General features: G+C 43.0%; 1 protein-coding gene across 1 annotated transcript; it reads left to right on the forward strand.

Moving 5' to 3' along the window:
- Positions 1-940: 940 nt before the first annotated feature.
- On the forward strand, positions 941-17984 carry prkcg (protein kinase C, gamma; the record flags this gene model as incomplete). The annotated part of the gene is made up of 16 exons (XM_080500401.1): positions 941-1182; positions 5755-5786; positions 5897-5979; positions 6952-7063; positions 7699-7827; positions 7935-8091; positions 8356-8557; positions 9094-9291; positions 11630-11803; positions 12067-12158; positions 12650-12712; positions 12870-13008; positions 14914-14994; positions 15206-15313; positions 16760-16900; positions 17675-17984. 16 exons carry the CDS (start codon positions 941-943, stop codon positions 17834-17836), a joined length of 2115 nt encoding a protein of 704 aa, XP_080356527.1. The 3' UTR covers positions 17837-17984.
- Between the last annotated feature and the right edge of the window lie 7112 nt (positions 17985-25096).

Genomic DNA, 25096 nt, shown 5'->3' on the forward strand with positions numbered 1-25096 from the left:
TATGATATTTTTCCTGCTGTTTTCTTCTAAGACCTTTTTGATCGATTTATTTGTGTATCTTTGCTAAAACACCATCATATTGATCTATTCATTTCTGACACAGGGTTTTTAGCTCTAGGCATATTTATTTATTCATTAAATCACTGATGGTGTTACATTTATCATTTAGTAGTGCATATTCTCTCTGACTGTATCTATTTTACACTTTTGCCCCCCTCCAGTACATCTCCTTCCCTATAGACACACACATTTTACCCATATATAATCAAACTTTTTCTTCAGAAACTGCACTAATTGTTAACAAGGGCAGGCAGGAAGAGGAGCGAGGATGCAGGCTTTAATATTGGAGCAGCTGGTGGGGGTGTTGTTGACATGGCAACAGGAGGTACAGTTGACATAACGACCAGGGGGTAGTCATAGCTGGCAGGGAGAGGAAGCTATAGGGGGTACAGAGAGAGGGGGCTGTAGGTAGCGTGGACACACTGTATGTGGGACACACTGCGAGTTGCTCTAATCGTTTAGCGTCTCGCGGTCTCTTCGGAGGTTTCTGTCTCTGTGTGCGAATTAACCTCTGTCTCTTCCATTATGTCTCTTTTCTCTGCCGCTCTGTACCTGTCGCTTTCTACCGGCTTCCATTGTCTCTGTGCACTTTCGTTCCATTTCGATCTTTCTCCTCGTCACGCCGCTCCGTCCCTGCTGCCTACCCTACATCCCATGTGCCATTAATACAACTCCACTCTCCACCATGACCCATTACACTTTTCATCCCTCCTCCTCCTCCTCCTCCTCTTCTCACTGCTCCTCCTTCCTGTCCTTGTTCCCTCCTCTGCAACCTTTCCCGTGTTCAAGGTCTTTTTCCTGTGCAGCTCTCAGCCCTCCTTACTGATCATCAATTCCCCCTCTCCTTCCTCTCGTATCTCTGCTGTATCCTCCAGGCATCATGTCCACCCCGGTCTCCCCTTCCCCTTCCCTCTCCCCATTGACACTGGCCTCCCCTGCATCTGCAACTTCCCTCAGTGCCTCCCCTCTGCCCTCGCCCATCTCCCCTCCACCGAGGGTGTCCGTGTTTCAGAGGAAGGGAGCGCTCAAACACAAGAGGATTGTAGAGGTGAAGGACCACCAGTTCACAGCGCGTTTCTTCAAGCAGCCCACCTTCTGCAGCCACTGCACCGACTTCATATGGTAGAGCGCGCGCACACACACACACACACACACACACACACACACACACACACACACACACACACACACACACACACACACACACACACACACACACACACACAGAAACCACCCCAGCAGTTCACAATGCTGCCTCCTCAGGCATTCCACCTCTCTATTTAATGCAGACTCTTTATTTGCACTTCCTTTTTTCTTTCACCCATTCCAGCTGCCTGCTGGAGAAACTACCCACACTGACCCAATCTGATCGCATAACCTCACCTCCACACTGCTGCTGCCCACACAATTCACGAGTTACTTTGGGAACTTCATGTGCTCCTACACATGCAGACACACGCACGCACGCACGCACGCACGCACGCACGCACGCACACACACACACACACACACACACACACACACACACACACACACACACACACACACACACACACGAACAAGACCTTGAGCAGAGCGTGAAATTTAGTCACAAATAATTGTTTTGGGTTTTACTACACACAAACAGAAAGAGGCAAGGTGGGATTTGCAACATACTGAGTGGGAATCGTCAACTTCCACATCTCAATAACCATTAACAATATTACATATTGTGAAAATACAGGAAGTCCAGCATTCAACCAAAAATAGTAAGCTATGATAATAGTAATATGTGTGTTATATCAATCTCAACTGAGTATCACGGTTGATGCATAACGGCGGCTTTGTTTTAGACTCTTTTTTATTTATTTTTTTAATGATTTCTGTCTATGTGATGATAAACTAATCATTTGAGAGAAAGTCCAACAATTATTATATGTATATATGGAGCAGTATGACCTCTTCTGCACCCTGGCTATAAATCACATTGTTTGTATTCAAATCTGGAAGGAGCACTTCTTGTAAAATGTCACTTCCATAAATTTGATGGGTTCCCAATGGATAAAGACCGACCAGAACTGATGCAGCTTATCATCTGTCAGTGTCAAAGCCAGACTCAGACAGGGCGAGGGAGTCTAGACTGATATAACACCCCATAATGTGGATTTCGATTCAACTGTATTGTGTTAAAAACTGAAAACAGCCGTGCCAAAAACATACACAAAATATATAGAAAGCCAAAAGGATCAAGCAAAGAAAAATGAGAAAAAAGCTTTGTCTGTGCTCCGGAGACTTCAGGCAAGTTCTTTTTTCCCCCCCATACTTTTATCAGCTCCTCCAGAGCTACAAAATACATAATTGCACTGCTTTCACAGGCTGAGTAGCACTTTTTTAATGAGTCACCTGAACAAAGCTGTTAAATGAACTAAGGTGTTAAGAGTGTTAATTCTAAAACGTAATCTGTTTTGCAGTAATTGATTTTTTCGGTGCGTTGATATGTAAGAAAATCTTTTTCTTTTAAGTGGTTTCTGCAGGCAGCACCGGATTCACGGGAGATACTGCCAGAACTTGTACTTGTTCACAAATGTCAAACTTTGGAGGGTTTTTTTTCCCACATTTGTTCGTGAGGTGTGACATTTCTTCCTATTCTTCACAAGAAAGAAAAAACTATTTAAAGTAGATTATAGCCAAATAACATGACAAACTATTAATTATATTATATTCAGGCTCATGCAGGAGGTGAAGTGATATCAATATAGAACAATCTGTGATTGACATCAAACACATGTATGGAAGTAACATATAAAAAACAAGACGTGTGTTGTCGATGAACATACGGCATGTTTGAATTTTATATCTTTTGCATTAGTGCGCTCGTGCCTTTGTGTGTGTGTAAGTGTTTGTGTGTAGGGACATATGGTGGTGGGGGTATGTTGGATGCTGGCCGCTCCATCTTCCAAAAGCCTCTGGGTATCTTTCAGGACATTTCTCCAACTGGCGGCTGTCTTGGCTGCAGTAGCAGCACTTAGTTCAGGGTGAAAAACCGTCTTCCTTCACACAAGATGTCAGAGCAGCGGCTTTCATCATGGGTGTCTGAGCCTCTGGGAGATTATTAGATTAATTAAAAACTAAGACAACATATTTTGGAATTTGTTGTTTATAAAGTCAAGGTTCAAAAGAGAATGATTTGCTGCTTTGTGCCATAATTGAGTGAAATTGTCAGGGAAAAATAAAGTACACAACATCACTTCCTGAATAGTTAACACGCTGTGTTAAATTCAAATAGAACCAGAGTCTTTTAAATCCATATTTTGTTCCTAAATAAAAGCTTCATACAAGATGTAAAACTAAGGCTTTTCACCAGTTCAAGGAAATTATTAGCACATTGTGATGGCGGCATCACATCATAACAACTGGAAGATAATTTGACAACTAATTAGGTGTATTGGCCCCAGGTCAGCAACACAACTGGGTATAAAAGGAACATTTTATGAGGTATGGCTTAGATAAGCAGAGGTTCACCAGTCTGTGACAAACTGTATCTAGAAATTAAGATAATTAGGTGAAATCTTTGGACGCTTGTGATCTTCTGTCCCTTAGGCAGCACTGCATTAAAAACCAGTACAATTCTCTATTGGATGTAACTCTATAGGCTCAGTAATGCTTCACAAAATCAGTTTACCTTGCAATCTATATATGCAAGCTGAGGCTGCATCGTTTAAAGGAGGAAACCAAATATGGACGCAGTCCAGAAACACCTCTGCTCCCTGGCGTAAACCCAATTCTAAATGGTCTGAGGCAAAATGGAAAACTGCTCTATGGCAAGATGAATCAAAATGTGAATTCACATTTAGAAACACGGTGTCCTGCAGACTAAAGCAGAGAGGGTCCATCTAGCTTCTTCAGCAGACGGTTGAAAAGGGTTGCATCAGTGCCTTTAGTGCAGGCAGCTTACTCAACTGGGGAGGCATCATCAATGCATAAGTTTTAGAGCAATGTGTGCACCCATCCAGATGTCTCCTGCATATTACAATAAGACCATGCAAAACCGCATAGTGCATCCATCACTACAACAATGGAAGAGTCCAGGTCGTGGAATCCACATTTTTCACCATGTGAAAATATTTGGTGAATCACTAAATTTAAAAAAATCAAGCAACGAATGCCCAGGACTCGTGAGCAGGTTGAGTCCTGCATCCTCTCCCAACAACGACAACACATATTCAGTTGTTAAAAGAAGGGATGCGTCACAGTTACACTGTCCCAACTTTTTTGAGATGTGTTGTTACTTACCATTAAATTCAAAATCAGCTTAGCTTTGTTCTATGCACTTGTAAAAAGTTTTCGCTATGACATCTAATATGTTGTTTATGATCTATTATGTACGAGTTATGGTTGTGTAGATTTTTACAAGCATTGTGTTTTTAATCTACATTTAACACAGCATACTTTTTACAGCTAGACCTGAGGTTGAATCATATCTCATTAACATCAGAGGTCTTTAAGTAAAATTTTTAGCATTCATGCTCAAAATTGCTCAATTAAGAAAAAGAAATACCAAAGCAACTAATTTATAATTCCGATTTGACTGAGCGTGAAAAGCAAATCCATTACTAATGATATTAATAAAGGCCCAGTTCTAGTCGATTGTCCCAGTAAACCCTGTTAGTGTGCCAGAATACACAATACCATCAGTCTGACACTGAAGCAGCTACCTGGAATCCAGCCACAATATATTTTAATATTCACCCATGTATTAAAAAAAAAGAAAAAAAAGTGACAACTTCCAGTTTAAGGTTTTTGGGTGCAACCTTTTTGTTTAATTCTTCTTGATTATATTTTTTTTAATCATTTAATTTAAAACTGAGTTTTCCTTTCATGTTGGGATGAACTCCCTGTGATATCCAGCCAGCAAAGCAATACTGTGACTGCTTTCCTAATCCATATCTGGTAGTCTAATGCTCTCTGCTGGTCAGAAAGCAGAACTGGCCTCATATACACAGTGCTGCAGATAGACACTTCTGCTGAATACTGATCAAGGATCAGATTACCCTATGCAACCTCATCTTTAATTATTACTCAGCCAGATGGTGAACTGATTGTAGATCAGTGATTATGGTCAGTTTCCTGCGAACCCCTGTGCTTCTCCGGTATGATTGTAGTGGAGGTCTTGGTGGTGTCTCGTTTGTCTGCCTTCTTAAACCTCCTAATCAAAAGTTGATTCACCATGGGCATGCTGCTGAGTGGACTCTTTAGCCAATCAATGGCTTTAATTATTCAATTAAAGCTCTAAGGAGATACTACAATCCGGCCAACATTGCAGTTCTACAAACGAGGAGTAGCCTTTGTGTGTGTGTGTGTGTGTGTGTGTGTGTGTGTGTGTGTGTGTGTGTGTGTGTGTGTGTGTGTGTGTGTGTGTGTGTGTGTGTGTGTGTGTGTGTGTGTGTGTGTGTGTGTGTGTGTGTGTGTGTGTGTGTGTGTCCAGAGAAAGGAACAACGCTCAAACTTTACACATAATGAATTTGTTTATCAAGTTATTATAGATTCTAACACAGCCAGCAGTGGTTGCTTCCTGATAAGAACAGTTGCACTTGAACTGATACCATGCCACACAAAATAATGCGGCAGCACTATCTTAAGTAACACATTTCACCTTTAAAAAATAACTAAAGCGGATTGTGTTTGTGTCTAAATCAATGTGTCTTTCTCTTTCAGGGGCATTGGAAAACAAGGATTCCAATGTCAAGGTAGAGAAAAACCCCCAGCTTTTTTCTCCTCTTTAGCTCCTTTTAATCTTCTTGATTGTGTGTTTTTGAAAAACGTGTCAGATATCGAGACTCCTCTCTGTTTTCTCTAGTTTGCAGCTTTGTAGTCCACAAAAGATGTCACGAGTTTGTGACCTTCACTTGTCCCGGTTCTGTGACGGCCCCAACACCTGACGTGAGCAGATGAGTCTCGTCTCCATCACACCGCATCCCTTTATGCTTTCTTGTTTTCCATTTTCATCAAGGCCCCCTACCATCACCATCGTGTTTAACCGCTGGCATATGTTGCTGGAAGCGCGTGTGCCTGACTCACTCGTCAATCCATACGTCCACTGAGTGAGCTTGTCCCATTCGTGGCGTGTGCACTCATGTCACGCCATCCTGCAAGGCTCCAGAGATCTGGAGTATAAGGAGGAGTAGGGAGACACAGGTGGAGGGTGGGAGAGGCTGATAAGAGTGAGAATTACAGTGGGGAGAAGGCAACAGTCTGCTCAGGCTTCCTCTTTGAGGATTTCAGGGAGATTTGTCTTTTTGCTCATGTTTTTTTTTTCTTTTTTTTTTACCTACCAGCTAAATAAACTGCTCCAGAATCGAGGTCAAGGGGTGTGTGTGTGTGTGTGTGTGTGTGTGTGTGTGTGTGTGTGTGTGTGTGTGTGTGTGTGTGTGTGTGTGTGTGTGTGTGTGTGTGTGTGTGTGTGTGTGTGTGTGTGTGTGTGTGTGTGTGTGTGTGTGTGTGTGTGTGTGTGTGTGTGTGTGTGTGAGGATGAGATAGTGAAAGGAACACACACACACACAGGGATAGAGGAGAAACAGGGTGACAGGGTTTTTAAATAGCGACTCAGAGCGACGAGGGAGAAAAAACAGTTTGGGAGAAGGTGGTGTACGGAGCGTGGTGGTGGGGTGGTCTGTTGAGCTGAGGAGAGATAAAAATGATTCATCTCCCTCTGTGCAGTAGATACACTCTCGTACCGGCTCATACACATGCAGCCCTGCCTAGATGCAGTCTGTGTCCTCTCCTGACGGAGAAATCTAATTGGCTCGTCCATGAATCTCACACTCGCCGTCTCTTTCCTAATCATACTCTGCATGGTCGTGTGTAAATGTGCGTATGTTGGCATGTGCTCTCATTGTTTCTGTTTTATTGCAGGACCTGAAGAGTCGGCACACGTTCAAGATCCACACGTATTCCAGTCCCACATTCTGCGACCACTGTGGCTCGCTGCTGTACGGCCTCATACATCAGGGCATGAGATGTAACAGTGAGTTTCATCAGACTGCGTTATGGCGCTGCACCGTGGTGTGATATATGCCCTGCGTGTGTGGACTCAAAATAACTGTGATGCACGGACAACAAAATCCATTCACATGCCCAATTTAGTGTGATTTTCCTCCCAGCTCAAGAGAAGAAAGCCATTCCAGAGAAAATTACCCCTTTTATTTTTGCCGCTGTTGAATAAAATGATGTAACATTTTGTCAAATGTGCTAATTCACTTTTTTTGACAGGTTAGATGAAAAGTTTGGCAATCAATAAAAACTCCAGAAATATACTTCATTTTGTTGTCTGACATAAAGTCTTTCCTAAAACCACACTGACTGCAGATTGATATCGATGAACAGTTTTCTCAGTGAGGTGAAGTAGCCCTTGCCCAAATAATTACTGAAAGAACTGAATGTGGCATCATCTTTTCTTTCTCATGCTACACGAACATTTTAATAGATGTGCTTTTGCAATATTTTAATAGAAGATATTATAATAAAAACCAGGGGTGGTAACTTTCACAGTTAAAATATTGTAGATACTTTAAATCTTTTGTTTAATGTTCTGAATGTTAAAATAACTAAGAAAGCAATTACAGAATGACCAGTCTATTTTGTGTCTCTTTGAATGGTGAGGCTGCGACATGAACGTCCACCGGCGGTGCGAGACCAGCGTCCCCAGCCTCTGTGGCCAGGATCACACGGAGAAGAGAGGAAGAATCCATCTGACCATCAGGGGAGAGAAGGAGGACGTCTATGTTACAGGTGAGCGGACCTGCTGGATTATAGGAGCTGCGTTTCAACCCAGGAAGCGCCATTCCACAGGTAATGAAAAATCTGTCTCCCTCTTTATTATTCTTCCCTCCCTCCAGTGCGGGAGGCTCGTAACCTGATGCCCATGGACCCAAATGGCTTGTCAGACCCGTATGTTAAGCTGAAATTGATTCCGGACCCAAAGAGCCACAGCAAACAGAAGACTAAGACCATCCGCTCCACACTCAATCCCGTCTGGAATGAGAGCTTCACCTTGTGAGTCCTTGTGAACTTTAATCAAATTGTAAAATTTGCAGGGCTTGAGCACAAAATTCACTGAAGGTTATTCAAAGCACCACTAAAAGGAAAAAAAAAAATTTCTCTTCACGTTTACATTTTCTGATAATCAGTAGAAACATGATTTTCTGCAAAATGCCATCCGGCTGAAAATCAAATAGAACCATTTTCTTGAGGCGATGTCTATTTTCCTCTGTTGTTGAGTTAAGTTTCCCCAATCAGCTTGACGGTGTTGCTCCACAGCTCAGTGCGCGGCCATCAGTGGGACCGGCGTCTGTCAGTGGAGGTCTGGGACTGGGACCGGACGTCTCGGAACGACTTCATGGGAGCCCTGTCGTTCGGCGTGAGCGAGATCTTCAGGCGTCCCATCAGCGGCTGGTTCAAACTGCTGGCTCAAGACGAGGGAGAGTATTATAACATTCCTGTCCCAGACCCAGACCTGCAGGTAGGACGCAGTCTGCTTTAGTTATTAGATATAAACATCACTTTGTGGTGATAAGAATACGAAAATGATATTATTTATATCTGCATTCAACAAAGGCTAGATCAAGCTTTTATTTTTTTAATAAAACATTTTTTTAACCACACTAATGTATCCTTTCGACCTTGTCGTGGTCTTTATCAGCTTCTAATTACCTACATCTAATAAACAACATCTGCCTCTGCTCACCCCGGGTCAGGGTCTCGAACTGTCCGGCTGCCTACAATTTGATGTTGGGGAAAAAAAAAAAAAAAAGCTCAGAGGATTTATGTTGGTGTTGTAGCTCAATAATTAGATAATACATTACAGGGTGAACTCCACTCCTCTGCTTCACTCCACATCCACCAGGGTGCAGAATTGTTCTGCCTGACCATCCACACTTTTGGGGGGGGGCAGGTGGAGGTTCGACTAGCATGGCACTAATGTTTTATGTGTCTGTGTGTGTGGGGTGGACAGCGTGGAGCCATTCATCTCTCAGCCATCTCTTTATGATTCTCCAGGAGCCTCTGCCAGATGCCCCTCCACCCTCTCTGCCTCAGGCGCTACCTGCCCCGCTGTCTGAACCGTTCCCCATGGCCCTGTCCCCGACCCCGCTGCCACCCTGTCCGCCAATACACACCCCAGGCCCCTGCAAAGTCAAAGTGGGTTTGCATGACTTCAACTTCCTCATGGTGCTGGGGAAAGGCAGCTTTGGCAAGGTAATCACAGTCGCCTCGGAGATAAAATGTCATCTCTGCACACAATCACTGTTTCTGATCCAACACCAGTAAGTGATATTCAAAGAGGCCATTCATGCTGAAAACAACAAAGATTATTCTGGGCTTTAAATAATTTCTACTATCGATGGACTTGACCTTCAAGTGGCATTTCATAGAGCAGCTTGTGGGCTCAGAAAGGCAGGATTTCTTTGGGAGAGAGAGAAAAAAAAATGTCCTGTCTTACTAACATGTTCATTGTCTCTCCTACTGCCAAATGATTCATTTAACTCTTCGCTTCTTTTGTGTTGTCAGCAGTCGTGAGCGCAGGCTGGCCGGCTTCCCACATGCCACACAGGCAGTCCTCGTGGAGGTGTTCATTTCAAGGGAGCCTCTGCTCTCCATTTTCTCTTTAATTCCCCAGTAGATGAGGCATAATGAAGACAGGAGAGTTTTGAGTCCTTCTTCCTCCTCTGAAATCCCCATGTGCTGTTTCGTAACTGTCAGAGGAATGTCTACAGAGGACAGGAGAAATAGACTTGGCTTATGTAAGAAGTGAGAAAAAAAAAAAAACCCGACCCAAGAAAGGAGAGACAGACCCCGGGGCTGCCGAGTGAGGGAAAGTAAGGAGGAGACAGACACAGATAGAGAGAAAGCGAGGATTACTAAGCTGCAGAAAAGGACAAAATGACCACAAAGAAAATGGGATGACAAGAGCGGAGAAGAGAAAGTAGAGAAAAAGTACATGCTTCTGAGATGTGTAATATTCTGAAAGATGATGGGTCCTATTTGAGTGCGAGTTAGTTTGGAACTTGGAGGCAGAATTACAGGAGACAGCAAGATTTCTCTCAGTGACTGGCTCATCATCAATAGTCCCACACAAACACTCACAGTTAATGCACATCCACGGCTTCCTTCACGAAGCAAGTCACAGTGATCCATAAAAGAAAAAAAGAAAGAGTGTAGTTTTCTGTATTCGCCATCATTTGAAAGTAAAATGAGATCCTTTATCTCCCTGAACCAGTGACCATTACGGCGCAGCACTGGAGACGGGCCCGGCAATTTGAAGCAGTGTTGTTGTCAGCGTTTTGCAGCGCTCTCCATGATAACTTTCTCACTAAAACCAGGGTCACGTGACTCTCATTGTGGAAAATTATAGTGTCATTAGCACTCAGAGCTGCCCACTAGCAGCCAATTTCATGGGAGTGGGAATATATCTGCACAATGTGTTTTTAATGTCCGATAAAAGCATGAGACCGGCTTGGCTTTTTCCACCGATGACATTAATGAATGTTGGAATCTTCAACCTCAAATCAGCTTTAATTAAACATTATAACCAGCTATTTTACCATGTCGGGGTGAAATATGCGTGGAGCTGAACTTTTTCCATCCATATCTTGTAATAACTTTTCCCGGCTGCCGTGCACTGTGTTACGTATTTCTCCAGTTTTCAAGTTCTAGCGCCATCTTGAACTTATTGCCATGCATGAAAGCAGCCAGATGCCTGTGAATGTGCCTAAAAAGTGCATAGATTCAATAAAATAAAGAACTAGTTCTCTATGATCTAGAGCACATTGTCAGTCATAACACAATGACCTAAAAACACTCTGAGCTGATAGCACTACAGTACAGTAGAGACGGGGATGAAGCTCAGAGGTTCTTTCAAGCTGAACTCAGTCGTGTCAAAGTATTGAAATCAAAGGAAACTTCAATGTGGCTGCAATGCTGGCGGCATCAAGGGGCATCTGAATCTCTCCGTAATCCGTAATTTCTGTGGGTTTTTGCACTGAAAAAGCTGTTTTTCGATTAAGTTGAGGAGCTCAGTAAGTGCACCCCAGAAGCAGATGCAGACGAGAACAGTGAGACTGAGGGCAAATGTTCAACCCAAAAAAATAATGTTGACAGTAGGATCGTAAGATCACCATATGCAATCTCTTTTCTCAGATGAAGAAATAAGTATAACACTGCATTCTTGTCACTTTTGGATGAAACCCCAAGTTTAACGTTTGGTACCCTTTACCTGTACTGATTAAAATATTCTGGATTACCCCCCCCCCGGTTTTACACAGACCGCGGTTGTGTCAATTGTGTGAGACATCAGAGTGAAATTTAAAGGTGTTTTCATGAACAGCAGCACACTTTCTTTTCCTCCCTCCAGCTTTCGGTGTGGAGCTGTTTATGAGTGAACGTTTTGTTTATTTATGGATCTCTGCAGTGTGAAGAAATACAGCAGCTCCTGTGAAATTCTCAGGATTCATATCTGCCTCCTTGTTACCCCACTAACTTTGCCTCCCCTCTCTCTCTTTCTCTCTCTCTCTCTCTCTCTCTCGCTCTATTACAGGTGCTGCTGGCGGAAGAGCGAGGCAGCGAGCGTCTGTTTGCAGTCAAAGTGCTGAAGAAAGACGTCCTCTTCCAGGATGAGGATACAGAGAGCGCTCTGGTGGAGAGGAGGGTGCTCGCCCTCCCGTCTCGCCCTCACTTCCTCACATCGCTCTACTGTGCGTTCCAGACCGAGGTGTGTGTGTGTGTGTGTCCCAAATTAACCACAGTGCTCACATTACAATGTCCAGCTGCCTGACATTTTGCCTCCCAGGAGTTTTTTTCTTAGTCCAGGTTGAACAGCTTTCGATTAATAAATGTATTAATTGGATCACTTTCTTCAACAAAGTCCTCGGTCCTGAAGGAGAGTTTAACAAATTGGCTGTTAAGTGGAACAAAAGGTGATTATGCGTGATTAACTTGTCCCTGTGTGTGCATGTGTGTGTTTTGTTTCCACAGGACCGGCTGTATTATGTGATGGAATATGTAAATGGCGGAGACCTGATGTTTCACATTCAGATAGTCGGGAACTTCAAAGAGCCTCACGCAGCGTATGTAGTCAAAAAGCTCTTTTCTCAAGCCTTTAATCACCGTCCTCATCTACACACAGTCTCATTTCCTGTCTTTCTTTCATCCTTTGTTCCTTCGCATGCACACACATCTCTCAGCTTTGTTCTTCATACCTGGTGACTCATAAAAAGTCATCTACTCAAGTGCCCTCCCCCCCAACTCTCCCCTCCCACTAATCTCATCTTTTCATCTACATTTTCCCTCCCCTGGCTCTTCATGTAATCAATAATCTTTGATCAATCATCTAAAACTAATTCTTACTCTGTTGCTCATCTCCATCTTTCTTTCTTCATTTTCTGCCTTTCATCTACTTAGTTACTTTCGCTTTCATCAGCCTCTGGAGCGCTGCTCCCTCTTGTCATCATCCTCGTTTGAATTAGCTGAAGCCTTGGTCAATTCTCTGGAAGATAAAGTGACCACTTGTGAGTGACCCCCTCTCCTGGCTCTCTCTCTCTCTCTCTCGCTCTCTCAGGTTTTATGCAGCAGAAATAGCGGTCGGCCTCTTCTTCCTCCACAGCAAAGGCATCATCTACAGGTGACGAAGTGGCCGGCGTGTCTGACATGGCCCGGTTTGGTGCAGAACACGGCCGTGACATTTATCATGTCTTGTGCGGGTAATGATGGCTATAAAGATGCTATCTATCAAAATGATTCATGCGTGTGTGCGTGTGATCTGCCTCCCTCCTTCTCAGGGATCTAAAGCTGGATAATGTGCTGCTCGACAGCGAGGGCCACATAAAGATTGCCGACTTCGGCATGAGCAGGGAGGGGATGTTTGAGGGCGACACCACACGCACCTTCTGTGGCACTCCCGACTACATTGCCCCCGAGGTACGCTGACTCCTGCCCCGGCTCCCGTGATCCACAGCCACTCCCAAACTTTCCCTCATTTGTTCTTGTTGATGCTTTGCCTCACCCTCTTTCTTCGCTTGACCTGATGCTCATCGCTGTGGGGTGGAGAGTTGCTTCGCCGCTGCTCTTGCCTCCTCTGTCCTCCTTGACCTTGTCAGTGTTTTTGAATAATTAACTTCACTTGATTCAATTAGCAGTGGAGTGCGCCTGTGTTATGAGATTGTTGCATATATGAATCACCAGTGTCCTTCAGAGGCCTTGTAATACCAGATTAATACAACCTTAAGTTAAACAGCAAAATATACGTCCATGTGTATATATCACTGTGTATCAGTGTAATCAGCATTTAATGTGACCAACGATTGGATTCAAAGCAGCGTTTCTTCTTGTGAGCAAACTTAAACACACTTTTTGAAGGCACTTGCACATTCGTAAACTCAACGCAGATTTTCTTGTGGCTATATTCTGGTTCACATCCCTCTGTCTCTTCATGTAAACTCATACAAACGACCAGATCTCTGTGGCTTCGCCCTGAAAGCAGCTCTTAATAAATACTGGCTGTATGTTTGGGCTTGTTTTTACTCTACTGCAGAATACATTTACAGCCAGTCTGATGCCCTCCTGCTGGTACTACATGATGGATAATTAGCATCGTATTATACCAGCCTAAAACTTTACCACCGCGCTGTGTAATAGCTTGTTTTGCTGTAATCTCGCCTCCATTCATATAGTCTAATCAGATAACACTTTCTAACATGCTTCCATTACGCAGGATGAGAGAAGAAAAAAAAACCCACAGTCCTTCTTGTTCATTTGAAGTTGATATAAAACTACAAAAGTCTTGGTTTAGTGAATTAAGAGGCTATCATATATAGTCACAGCCCTTTTATATATAAAAAAAAAAACACACACACACACACAAAAAAACCACTGTCTCTCTTTGTGTTTCCCCTGGCTGTGTTTCTGTGGTGAACTGCAGCAGAGGGACAGTGCAGAAAAGAAGTAATGGTATAATAAAAAATGCCCACAACCTTGCTTAGCTTTGGCAAAGGCAGCAGCATATTTTTACATGTAAGGATGACTGTGGATTTTGTTCTGAAAAATATTAAAAATGTATGACTTTCTATCTCTTCAGCTAATTAGCTCCTCTGTGAGAAAGGGAAACTCCTTAAAAACACCCAGAAAGTTCAAAAAGGCAGTGATTATTGTCAAAAGTGAATGTCAGCCACTCTGAAATGCTGAAAAAGGTGGAGGAGGGCTTGCTTGACACCCTTTTGAAATACAAAGTGTAGCTGCCTGCCTGGATCATGTTTACCTTACAAATCATTTGAAAAATGTATGCGTGCCACTCCGTGTGAAGTGATCATAAACAATTTATTTCAGAGGAATGAAGGAGCCTCTGCGGTCGGCGGACCTTTCAGTTGAGCGACAGAGGCGAGCGAGGGAGTCAGGATGTGACTGTTGTGCACGTCTTTGATATTGAAAACCTTGCTATGAAGCCCCTGGGCATCGACTCTCTTATGTAAACACCCATCGATTCTCCTACATCTGCCATTTTGGAAGAGACACAATATATTTCCCCAGGGGCTGGAAATTGTTCCCACACGCCGAACCAACGCTCCTCCCCTCATGCCTACACGCAGGCACGCACACACATACACACACACACACACAGTCGTGTGTTGATTATTTCACGTTCATACAGTTACCCTCCCTGTTGCTCTCTCCACTTTGCCCCCCCCTGCAGTCTAGCTACATCTCATCCAAGCAGCAGGCCCCTACAACCCTGCTTTACCCGTCACACCCTGACCTCTTTTTTTCATCTTATCTATACACATCCATCCTTCTCTTATCTTTCCTCCTCTTTTATTATTTTTTTTTCAGATTGTGGCATATCAACCCTACAATAAAGCAGTGGACTGGTGGTCCTATGGCGTGCTGCTGTATGAAATGCTGGCAGGACAGGTAACGGTCACTTCAAACCCCCAACAACAGACATGCAGGCACAGACTCATGAGCCTCCGCCACTCATTCGTCGCAATCATTTAAAAACACATTCATTTGAAATTCCACTCTATTATAGCATGTGCTATCAATTTGCCCAGAGGCTTGTGGTAAAACTCAGTTTTGAAGTCGACTCGTCTCTTTTTTTATTATTTTTTTCTTTTCTTTCAAGCCGCCATTTGATGGTATTGATGAGGAGGAGCTGTTTCAGTCCATAATGGAGCAGAGCGTCTCGTACCCCAAAAGTCTATCTCGTGAAGCTGTCGGTATCTGCAAGGGGGTAAGCTTATTTCTTTTCTCTCGTTTTTAGCACTTACAGCATTCAATTTAAAGTGCACATGACCCAGAAAAATAGATCATGATAGAAACAGAGCAAGTTAGGTTTAATACTAATATTCAAGTTCTGTGAAACGACAGATTTGTAATGTAACTATAAAAAGAACAAAATGTACTGCAGTAAACAACAACTATATGTAACAAGCAGGGCAGCTGCAGGCATTTAGATTATGATAATATTTGTTATTGCCCAATACAGACTGTGTGACAAAGTTTGACATCAATGCTGTTCATGTAATTTTTCAAGATCCACAATCACTTTTTAGTGGTTCACTGAAAAGACAAAATTAGTTGAGCTCAGCTGATGATCTGTCGTCCAGTGGTGTGTCAGGATGACAGGATTCTCTTACTTGTGCTGTCTTAATATGGAAAAGTAGCAGTGTTTCCTGTGTGTTTCTATGTGTCTGTGTGCGATCAGTCTTAATCTCAAGCCTGAGTTTTGTTTGTTGTGTTTGAATAGAAGGGATTTTGTAAACGCGTATCATTTCGTGTGTTTATCTCTTGATGCCTGGGAGTTGTGAGTCCTGCTTTTGTTTACTCGGATGTGAAATACAAATATTTGATTTGTTTTGTCCAGTCTGCTTGAAGTAACTTTAATGAATGTTTGAGGAAGACAGATTTTATTTATCTACATCTCCCACAAACCTCCCAGCAAATTGTACCCTGAACTACAGTATCGCATTGCTCTATTTTCAATAGAAGTTTTCATAGTTTAGAATAAACCTGGAGGAGCTGGCTTCTCAATTAAAGAAATAAAAGGAACACCAATCTCCACTTCTCTGCAGTCTATCTTGTCTGCATTTTATATGAAATAATGTCAATATTATATCAGCGCTAGGTGTAGTTATTGGCTCTTTGTTGGCCTCTGCAGGCATATGAAGGAATTCATCAATAACCTTCTTTTACACATGCAACTTATCATGCATTTTCCTGCCTAGATTATGTACATTTAATACAGGAGTTTTCGCAAATGAAGTGACTTTGTGAGGTTTCCACTGTTTCTGCTGTTAATGGGAGTAGCAGTGGGTCTCACACCTCTTACAACCACGTTTTCATGTCTACATAGAAAAATGCCAAGACACCTTGATATTCATGCACCTTCTTGACTCGGCTAAAATACAACACGTGTTTGCCGGCTCTGTATGAAGTGCATCCACAAAGAATAAAAGCTGGCTTTTTTTTTTTTTTTTTTTTAAATGTTGATGTATTCTTAATAAAAGGTCAATATTTAGATTCATGAAATGTGAATTCATCCATCCCTTGTAGACAAGGGCATTAATCCAACACGGTCTGCTGCCGATGTCAACTGTGGGAAAAGACAGCAGCAGGTCATCAGCTCCAGTGATTGTCCTAATTTCACTCACCCTCCTTCTCTGCGCTCTCATCCCAGCTCCTGACCAAGCACCCGGCCAAGCGGCTGGGTGGAGGAGAGGAGGCGGAGAGGGAGATCAGGGAGCATCCCTTCTTCCGCTGGATTGACTGGGATCGTCTGGAGAGGCTGGAGATCCAACCGCCCTTCAAACCCAGAACTGTCAGTGAAACAGAGGGACTTTTCTTTCTTTCTTTCTTTCTTTCTCTGAGTACACTTTTAGGGAATTGGATCTGTCACTTTCTTCCATCTGTCTCCTCTCTTCCGATTCTCACGCTGTCCATTGCTGCCTTGCTTTTTCTTTTACTCTCTCAGACATCCTCACTGTTACATTTCTCCCCCCCCCCCCCCCCCCCCCCCCCCCCCCCCCCCTCTCTCGCTCTCTAAATGTCTCCCCCGCTTCTTCCTCATTTATCTCTATTGTCTCTCCTTCATCACCTCTGCTGGTTTTCTGGAGATGGGCTCTGAGGAGTGCAGACATAACAGACACGACCTCCTGACCTCAGGGTCTTGCCTACTCCTCCCTTATGCAAATGTATCTCATCATTAGCCCGCCACACGCCAGTTTGCTGCCCGGCTGCCCAATGGCGAGGTGTTTCCTGAGAGAGCTGAGCATGCTCAAGGGTCAGAGGCCAGGCCCATTAATCAAATGAGATTCATATCATCCTGCAGAACGGCTGTCAAATGTCATTAAGGAGCTGGGCGGGGGAAAAAAGATGTGACAAGCGCTTGTGGGGCAGTAGGTGTTTCTCTGCAGAGGGAAAAAGAAGGTGTGGGTGGTAATAAGTGATGTGTCAGTGGATTTATTGACATTTCTTATGTTTATGGTTGACCTGGAAAGTGACAAAGAGTTGAATGTGGATACAACAACGTATGTGTGTATGTGTGTGTGTGTGTGTGTGTGTGTGGCCTCATGCGTGACCTCTTCTTCTCCAGGGCGGGAGGAAAGGCGAAAACTTCGACAAGTTCTTCACAGCGGCTCCGTCTGCGCTCACTCCCTCCGACCCAGAAATACTTGCAGCCATCAACCAGGAAGACTTCGAGGGCTTCTCCTTCCTCAACCCAGAGTTTGCCCCATCACCGCTCACAGCTGTTTGAAAACGTGTGCTCAGTTTACCCTGTTATTCCCGTTCCAATACTAGTTTTATAGCAGAGAGTTTTGACATGAGAACTAGCCGTGAGTGTCACACCTCTCATAACCGAGTTCTGACGTTTACATTAAAAATGCCAAGACACCTTGATAATCATTCACCCTCTTGACCATGTACTCACTATCTCAGCAAACAAAGCCAGTGTGCTTGATTGCCATCATAGAGGTTTTTTTTTTTTTTTTAATGAAACATAAAAACATAATATCGTATCGATTCCTGTAGTAAATGAACCTGATGAAGAGAACCTCTTTGCATGCAAACAGGGTTTTATAGCTCTAGATTATCAAAGTTATGCTGTTTAACTTTGCAACTTATTTTCCCTTTACTTTAACTGGAATCGTGTGTTGTGTGCAGCTGTGTCTTACCAAACTGTAATTTTCAGGTCTTTACTCGTGCAGCAATACAAACTCTCACAGTATGCAAAAAAGATACACCGTTTAGACATTTTACCATAAAAAAGGTTTCCTAAATTGTCTGTTCCAGCTGATATTTTTTGGATCATTTGCAACACATCACCAATAGCGCCACTAAAGTCTCTTGAAATGTCTTTGTCTCTCTGTTTGTGTGTGAGTGTCGGCTCTGTTTTCTGCCGTCGTGACATGTTGACTATGAAGTAAGCTCAGCTGGTATCCATTTGTAAAAAAAAAAAAAAAAAATGTATTTGTCAATAAACGAGGCGTCCCATGAAAGCGCTCCGCTGGATTCATGTGACCGGGTTTGACCCACTCGATTTAACGTCACAGCAGTGACTTCGGATAACCCACCGAGATGCTTAAACAATGCCACGGGGCACGATGTGACAGTTAATGTAGGCTGCACCCAACACCTCCCACCCCCCCCCCCCCCCCCCCCCTCCAGCTCGGCCTCACATGGTCTTCCACTATTGTTGCTGCTGTAGTTTCAGCTGCATCATTTTTTTAATTCTATCTTTTGTTTCGCCCTTTTTCACGAGCAAACCGAGTACTTCAGTTTGTCCACACTGAGGACACCCTTTAAACATCTATGGCAGTTTATTTTCTTTATTATACTTTTAAAGGAAAATACATCTTAATATTTTATTTCCCTCCCGAGACGCTCGTGAGCCGGAACGGGTGAATATACTTATGATTTTTACTGGTATATGCATGGAGCTTTTAAGTGTGTAATGACGTATCCACAGCATTGATTAGGAGTAATTAAAAGTGAGGCTCCCTGGAACTGTTCAATACATGGAAAAAAATAATCGCAGTGCTGCCATTAAACACTATCCGAGCGGACCAGGTGGCTGCAGACATAATGCTTAATAAACGCATCCCAGTGGTCTTATCTCTTCAACCAGCTGGTCATTTCACACAGGAATATGTTTCGTGAATTTAATGCAGTTGATTTTTCTTTGCCTTCCTTTTGTGTATGCATCACAGACGTTCTTTTATCTATTTGTCATCCTGACAGATTTGCTTTAATGCAGATGTGGTTCCCCTTCAGTAAAAGGCTTTTTCAACTCCGCTTGAGTTGAAGTCAAGTGTCAGGACACACTTCGGTAAGACAGAAGGAAATATGAGGATCAGAAGTAGACGGTACAATAGATTCTTCATGTGTCTGTTAGTTTAGTCAATCTATTTTTTTTTCTCCGTGCAGGGAAAAAACAAAACAAAACAAAGAAACATCAAAATAAACTTGCTGAAAAAAACATGAATCAACAACCGTGTCTCATTCTGTGATGTTGTGTGAAGCTGCTGAGAAACGGAACACGCACCGCCTCCCGCTTTGTCTTCTCCACACGCCTCCCTGTCACGCTCGCTCCCGCTTCCTCACTTTCACACATACTCACGCTGAAAAAGTGCAACCCCCTGCATGTGCACACGGTCACACGCACTCTCACACACGGGGAAGATGCTGACCCCTCTATTTGCTGCGCCGCTGCAGTTGTCGAACCAGCAAAACCACCTCTCGGGCATCTCACTTACACCGCCTCCTCCTTCTCCTCCTCCTCCTCCTCCTCCCCCTCCCATACACCCCCTCCCAGCCCCTCCAGTGCCACGAGGGGACTAATATCCCCGTGGAGATCTGAGTTATAACAAGTTGACCTTCACATTAAAATCTCATCAACTTCTTGTGTCCCTCACCACCTCCCTCCGCCCTTCTCACTCTACCCTCCACCTCTCTTCCTTTCTGTTTTTCCTTTTCTATCATTCCTGCTCTATAAATGCTGAACTGCATTGTTTCACGTCAATCTCCATAAACTGTGGTGTCACAATATATTATTGTTACAACCATCTCTTTGAAATAACCCCTTTTGTTGTCTGTTGGTATGCTTATCTTGTCTCAGCATCAATATTATGGTCTGTCTTTACACTAAAACGCTCATATGTCTCTGCTAATACTCTGAACATGTGAGAATGTTTACAGCAGGAGATATCACACAGATCATATGATTAATATTTTTACAGCTAAACCGGTTTGTGCCTTACTTCTAATCGATGTTTAGATTTGTGTTTCTTCATGTTTTGACAAGTTCTATATGAATTCATGCAAGATTACGGCAGATGAAAGTAAAATCTGCTGTAGAAGGAGTTAAATCAGTATCTCACAGAAAATGAAGCATAAAGCAGATAAATCGCATTGACACAATGTAAAACTCTTATCGCAACCTTCTCCCCCATCTTGGCATCATCTGCCTTTGTGTAACTGAGCCTCCAACACTCAGTGGTTGGAGTTGTGTGTGCAGTCCATCACTCGCTGTCACGATGGCACAAACTCATCCCTCTTCTCCTTGCACGCTTTCCTATTCTTCTCTCTCTATCTCCATCCTCCTCTGCTTCAATCTTGCTTCAATCTCTCCATCACCCCCCCCCCCTCCTCAAATTCTCTCTCCAGCTCGCTCATGCCCCGAGGTCAGAGTGTGCTGTAGACTATTGATATCGTTACTAAAAATATAGGATTTCTCCACCAGGCAGCTAAAAATAGAGTAAGGGACACGGACCACAGGAGACAAGGGAGGACAGAACAGGAAGAGAGAGAGGGAGGGAGGGAGATGAGAGAGGTTTCTAGCTGTGTACACTTACTGGTATGCAGTTGTACTTATGATGTGGGGTCAAATGAAAGTGCTTGACCACTTGTCAAAAACTGTCAACATCAAAAACTTAATTCTTTTTTTAAAACGTATATTTCATTTTCTTGACTGAAAATCTTTTAAAATCCACAGATAAGTTAGTATTCTGCTTCTCCTGCATATTTTGATTGATACTGATGCACATGTCTTTATATTTATTATACACGCGAGATATATTACATAAGATATATATGTGTGTGTGTGTGTGTGTGTGTGTGTGTGTGTGCATTGTTGCATATTATGTAGCTATGTCTCAAAATAGAATAACTTTAACAAGTTAATGGTTTTGCCCGTTATTTCAACCGTCCCTGAAGTAATTCAAGCATTCTTAGGATATTATTGTGATCAGGTTTTTTTTTAAAATGAAAATATGGTTGATACTTTAAAATAAATTGTACTTTTTAATGTTCACGAGGTCTAGTCATATCTGGAAAGGTTTGTAAAATCTCCGTTTATGTGATTAATCAAAAACGTAAATTAAATTCCGCTGTTTCAACCAAATTAGGAAAAAATATATCTTAGCCATAATGTTCTTATTGTTTGAGGGTTTTTTTTTTAATATAATATACTGTGTATATTAACTTCTAGCATTTATGTGCTCGCATCCGAAACATAATCAGAGAAGAACAATATGAATGTGTTGATATATTCTGGTTCGACACGACTCTCTCGCTCGCTCTCTCTCTCTCTCTCTCTCTCTCTCTCTCTCTCTCTCTCTCTCTCTCTCTCTCTCTCTCTCTCTCTCTCTCTCTCTACAGTAAGTCTCTCTTGTAGCCAAAGTAGCTTGCTGAACTGATCCACCGCAGTGCCTGGGACAGGTTGAGTTAGAGAGTGAGGGATTTAGAGGATGGGTAAAGGGGCTTAAGGAGAAACACACCGAATAGAGAGAGGGGAAGAGAGTGCCAGGGAAGGGAGAGAGAGAGAGAGAGAGAGAGAGAGGGAGAGCGAGAGAGCAAAATCCAGCAAGCCTCCCTGGTGTGAGGTTTCTTGGCTCCTGACGTGTGCGCACGACTCTCGTGTCAGGGTGAGTATTGTTTTCTTCCTCTTACATATCTGCAGTTGTGCTTGTTGTTTGTTTGTTTGTTTTGTTTTTTTCTAGCAGTGAAAGGAATGGTGACGCCTTTTTTTTTTCTTACAGCCTGACTCATTCATTTAAAGATGTGCGTTCATGTGTTTGGTGACAGCTGTGAGGAGAGAGGGGGGAAAGAAAAAAAAAACGGGCTGATTTCATGTCGCGTCCTATCTCGCTTCAGCCGAGAGCGCACAGAGAAAAAAAAAAAAAAAGATTGTTACCTGACGAGTCCTGGTTTTTCATCCCCCAACGAGTGGCTCACATGTTCGCTTGCTCTGTGTTTATCATCTCCAAACTCCGCGTGTGTGTGAGAGTGTGTCAGCATGAGAGGGGGGTGTTTCTAAACAAGCCCCTGCGCTGCTGCCTTACAGATCCTCCGTCTACATGCGTAACTCCATGTTTCCGAGTGCGGGAGCTGCGGTCAGTTTAGTCAGGAGAGAGTGTGTGGCTGCGCTGTTTCAGAAATCACGAGCAAAACCCGCCCATTGAGTCATGTCTTCCACGTTTAGTCCTCATGAAGTCATTTGTTTCCCTCTGAGTGGTTTCATCGATTTTTCTCAGGCTCATTTTTCTTTTCTTTTCTTTTTTTTTTTTTTGCTTTCTTGAGACGAGAAACAGTCAATGTTGGTTAGTTTCGCACGCCTTATTAGGCGCATCCCCGTCGTGCGCATCCATGTGGGATACTCCTTCCATGTTTTTTTGGGCCAAGGTCTTTCGTTATGGTAACCTACATCTTCTCCATACACTCCTGCATTTTCTGCCCCCAAAAAAGAAAGAGACAAAACAAACTCTGCAAACATACTTCCAGCCTCTTCTGCCTCGGTGTTCTCCTCTTTGTCCTGCATGCTTCCTGCCACACATCCTCCCCTCGCTTTGCTTCCCCTTTTCTCTTGGTGTCTCTCTCTTCCCTGAGAGGCTTGAAGGTGATGTCAGCCTGTAGATTGTGACAGATTAGAGTGAATTAAATGTTTTGTCTCCCTTGTGGCTCCTATCTAACCAATTCAACAGGCTCATTACTTTGTGGATGGAAGAGCCAAGGGGGCTGTCTCAAAGCACTAAAATGGGATTGTTATCACAAATCTAAAAGGGAAACTGATTTTTTTTTTCTTTTCACTTAATCTCAATGCTAAATTATGGCATGGGGTGAAGAGAATATGTAAAGACGTACATTGCTGCATGCCGGTTGTGCTGTCAGTGAACGCTGGGTGCTGTCCATGGTGCTGAACCAGTCCAGGAGAGCCACTCAGACACGTCCACTCATTTCTGCAGAGTTGCAACTTCAATTGATTCACACTCGTTTCTGACCACTTTGGCACATCCCCCAGCTGCTGGGAGGTGTGATTGTTCATTTCTGAGCCTCTCCCTCTCTTTCTCTCTCCTGGTCATCTTTATACCTCATCCATCTGCGCTTCCATTCATGCGATGTCACTTTATTGAGTTCTTTCATTTCACAATGAAGTCTCACAGGCTGAGACTGCCGTCCTTCAGTCCAGAGCCTTTCTGTACCGTCCATATGATCCACAGCCTCCGGTTAGAGAACAAACTGAACTCTTTACAGGTAATTAATTGCAATACTTAGAAGTGGGACGTTTCAACCCCAGGGTGTTGTTGGACGAATTTTCAAATAGCCACCCATTCATAGACTCAGACAGCCACATTCACTCCTATGGGCAATTTAGACCCACAAATACGTGTTTTTTGAATTGTGGAAGGAACCAGAGTACCAAAACCAAGACTTTTACCATGAAGGACTCAAGATGTTTCTAAAATAGGACAACTGTTTACAGCATTATAGCAAAATCTTTGGAAATACAAAATTGTTTCATAATAGATCCTGCAGTATTACTGGTGTTGTGTTTATATTGGTTCATGTCATACATATTGTTCTTAACTGACAGGCACATATCTCAATGTTTAGCTCAACTATTTAACAGGCTATTTTTTTTTTTTTTTTTAATGAATGTCTGCCCTCGAGCTGGAAGACACAGGAAGAAATGTGGAAGTGACTGTATGATAACTTGTCCGATCAAGAGTGAAGAACAGAACTGCAGGCAAATGACAAGAATCCCAAACATTTCTCAAGTTGTGCTCTTGTGTGTCAGAGGATGTTGACAATTTGCATCCTGCCTCTCTTAACGTTTCCTTTCATCCCACTGGCTTTACATCTTCCGTGGAGCCTGTTTTTTTGGCTGGATTTTCTTGTGGACGGTCGTCGGCTCCATCAGTAACTTCATTCACTTCTTTCAGTCTTTTTGGATTCACAAACTTGTAACTCCTCCAAAGATCTTTATTCCTGCTGTGCAGCCTTAAGCGCCAATCCGTTCTCTTCTCACACATAATTTTTGTGTGTTGCATATAAAAGAAGCTCCATTGAAGCCCCTGCTGCACAGAAACTGAGCTAACTTATACTCCGGTCACATCTTCTACAATAGCCGTTCAGATAAAATGAGGCCAAGCTTAATCTTTAAGAGTTTATTCCCCAGTAGAATAACTGTCTTTTTTATAAGTCAAAGACTCAAAGGTTTGTCATTCAGAGAAAGAGCAGAATAGTAAAGTGTGCTCTGCTATAGTCATTAATTTGATTTAAATTTTTCGCTGCCAGTGCATTCAAACGAGCCTGATGAATGACTAATCTTAAATTAGTTTGTGACTCTAGCCATGATGTGTTTTACTATAGTATTTCATGTCCAAATATGTTTGAAAAAGGCAGTTTATGTTAATAAAACCCTCTAAATTGCAATATACAAAGTCAAGATTTACAGGAAATCATGCAAGAAATAAATGAAAGTTATATGACATCTGTGCAAAAAAACAAAACAAAACCATCTGGGGAGCAGTGTTGATGTGCAGAAGTAAAAGCACAAATAATTTTAAACTTGGAAGCAGCTGTGCTACACTTGCAGAAACACATGCCTGATTTCACTCCTCTTGGCAACTGAAAGAACAACAGCGTCACATTCAAGTTGCATGATCACAAAAAAACTGCATGTTTTCAGAGGGAGACACGATCCCCGTTTCGCCAAATATCAATTCTGCTTTGTCAG

Source organism: Blennius ocellaris (assembly GCF_963422515.1).
Source record: "Blennius ocellaris genome assembly, chromosome: 8".
NCBI classification, from domain to species: domain Eukaryota; kingdom Metazoa; phylum Chordata; class Actinopteri; order Blenniiformes; family Blenniidae; genus Blennius; species Blennius ocellaris.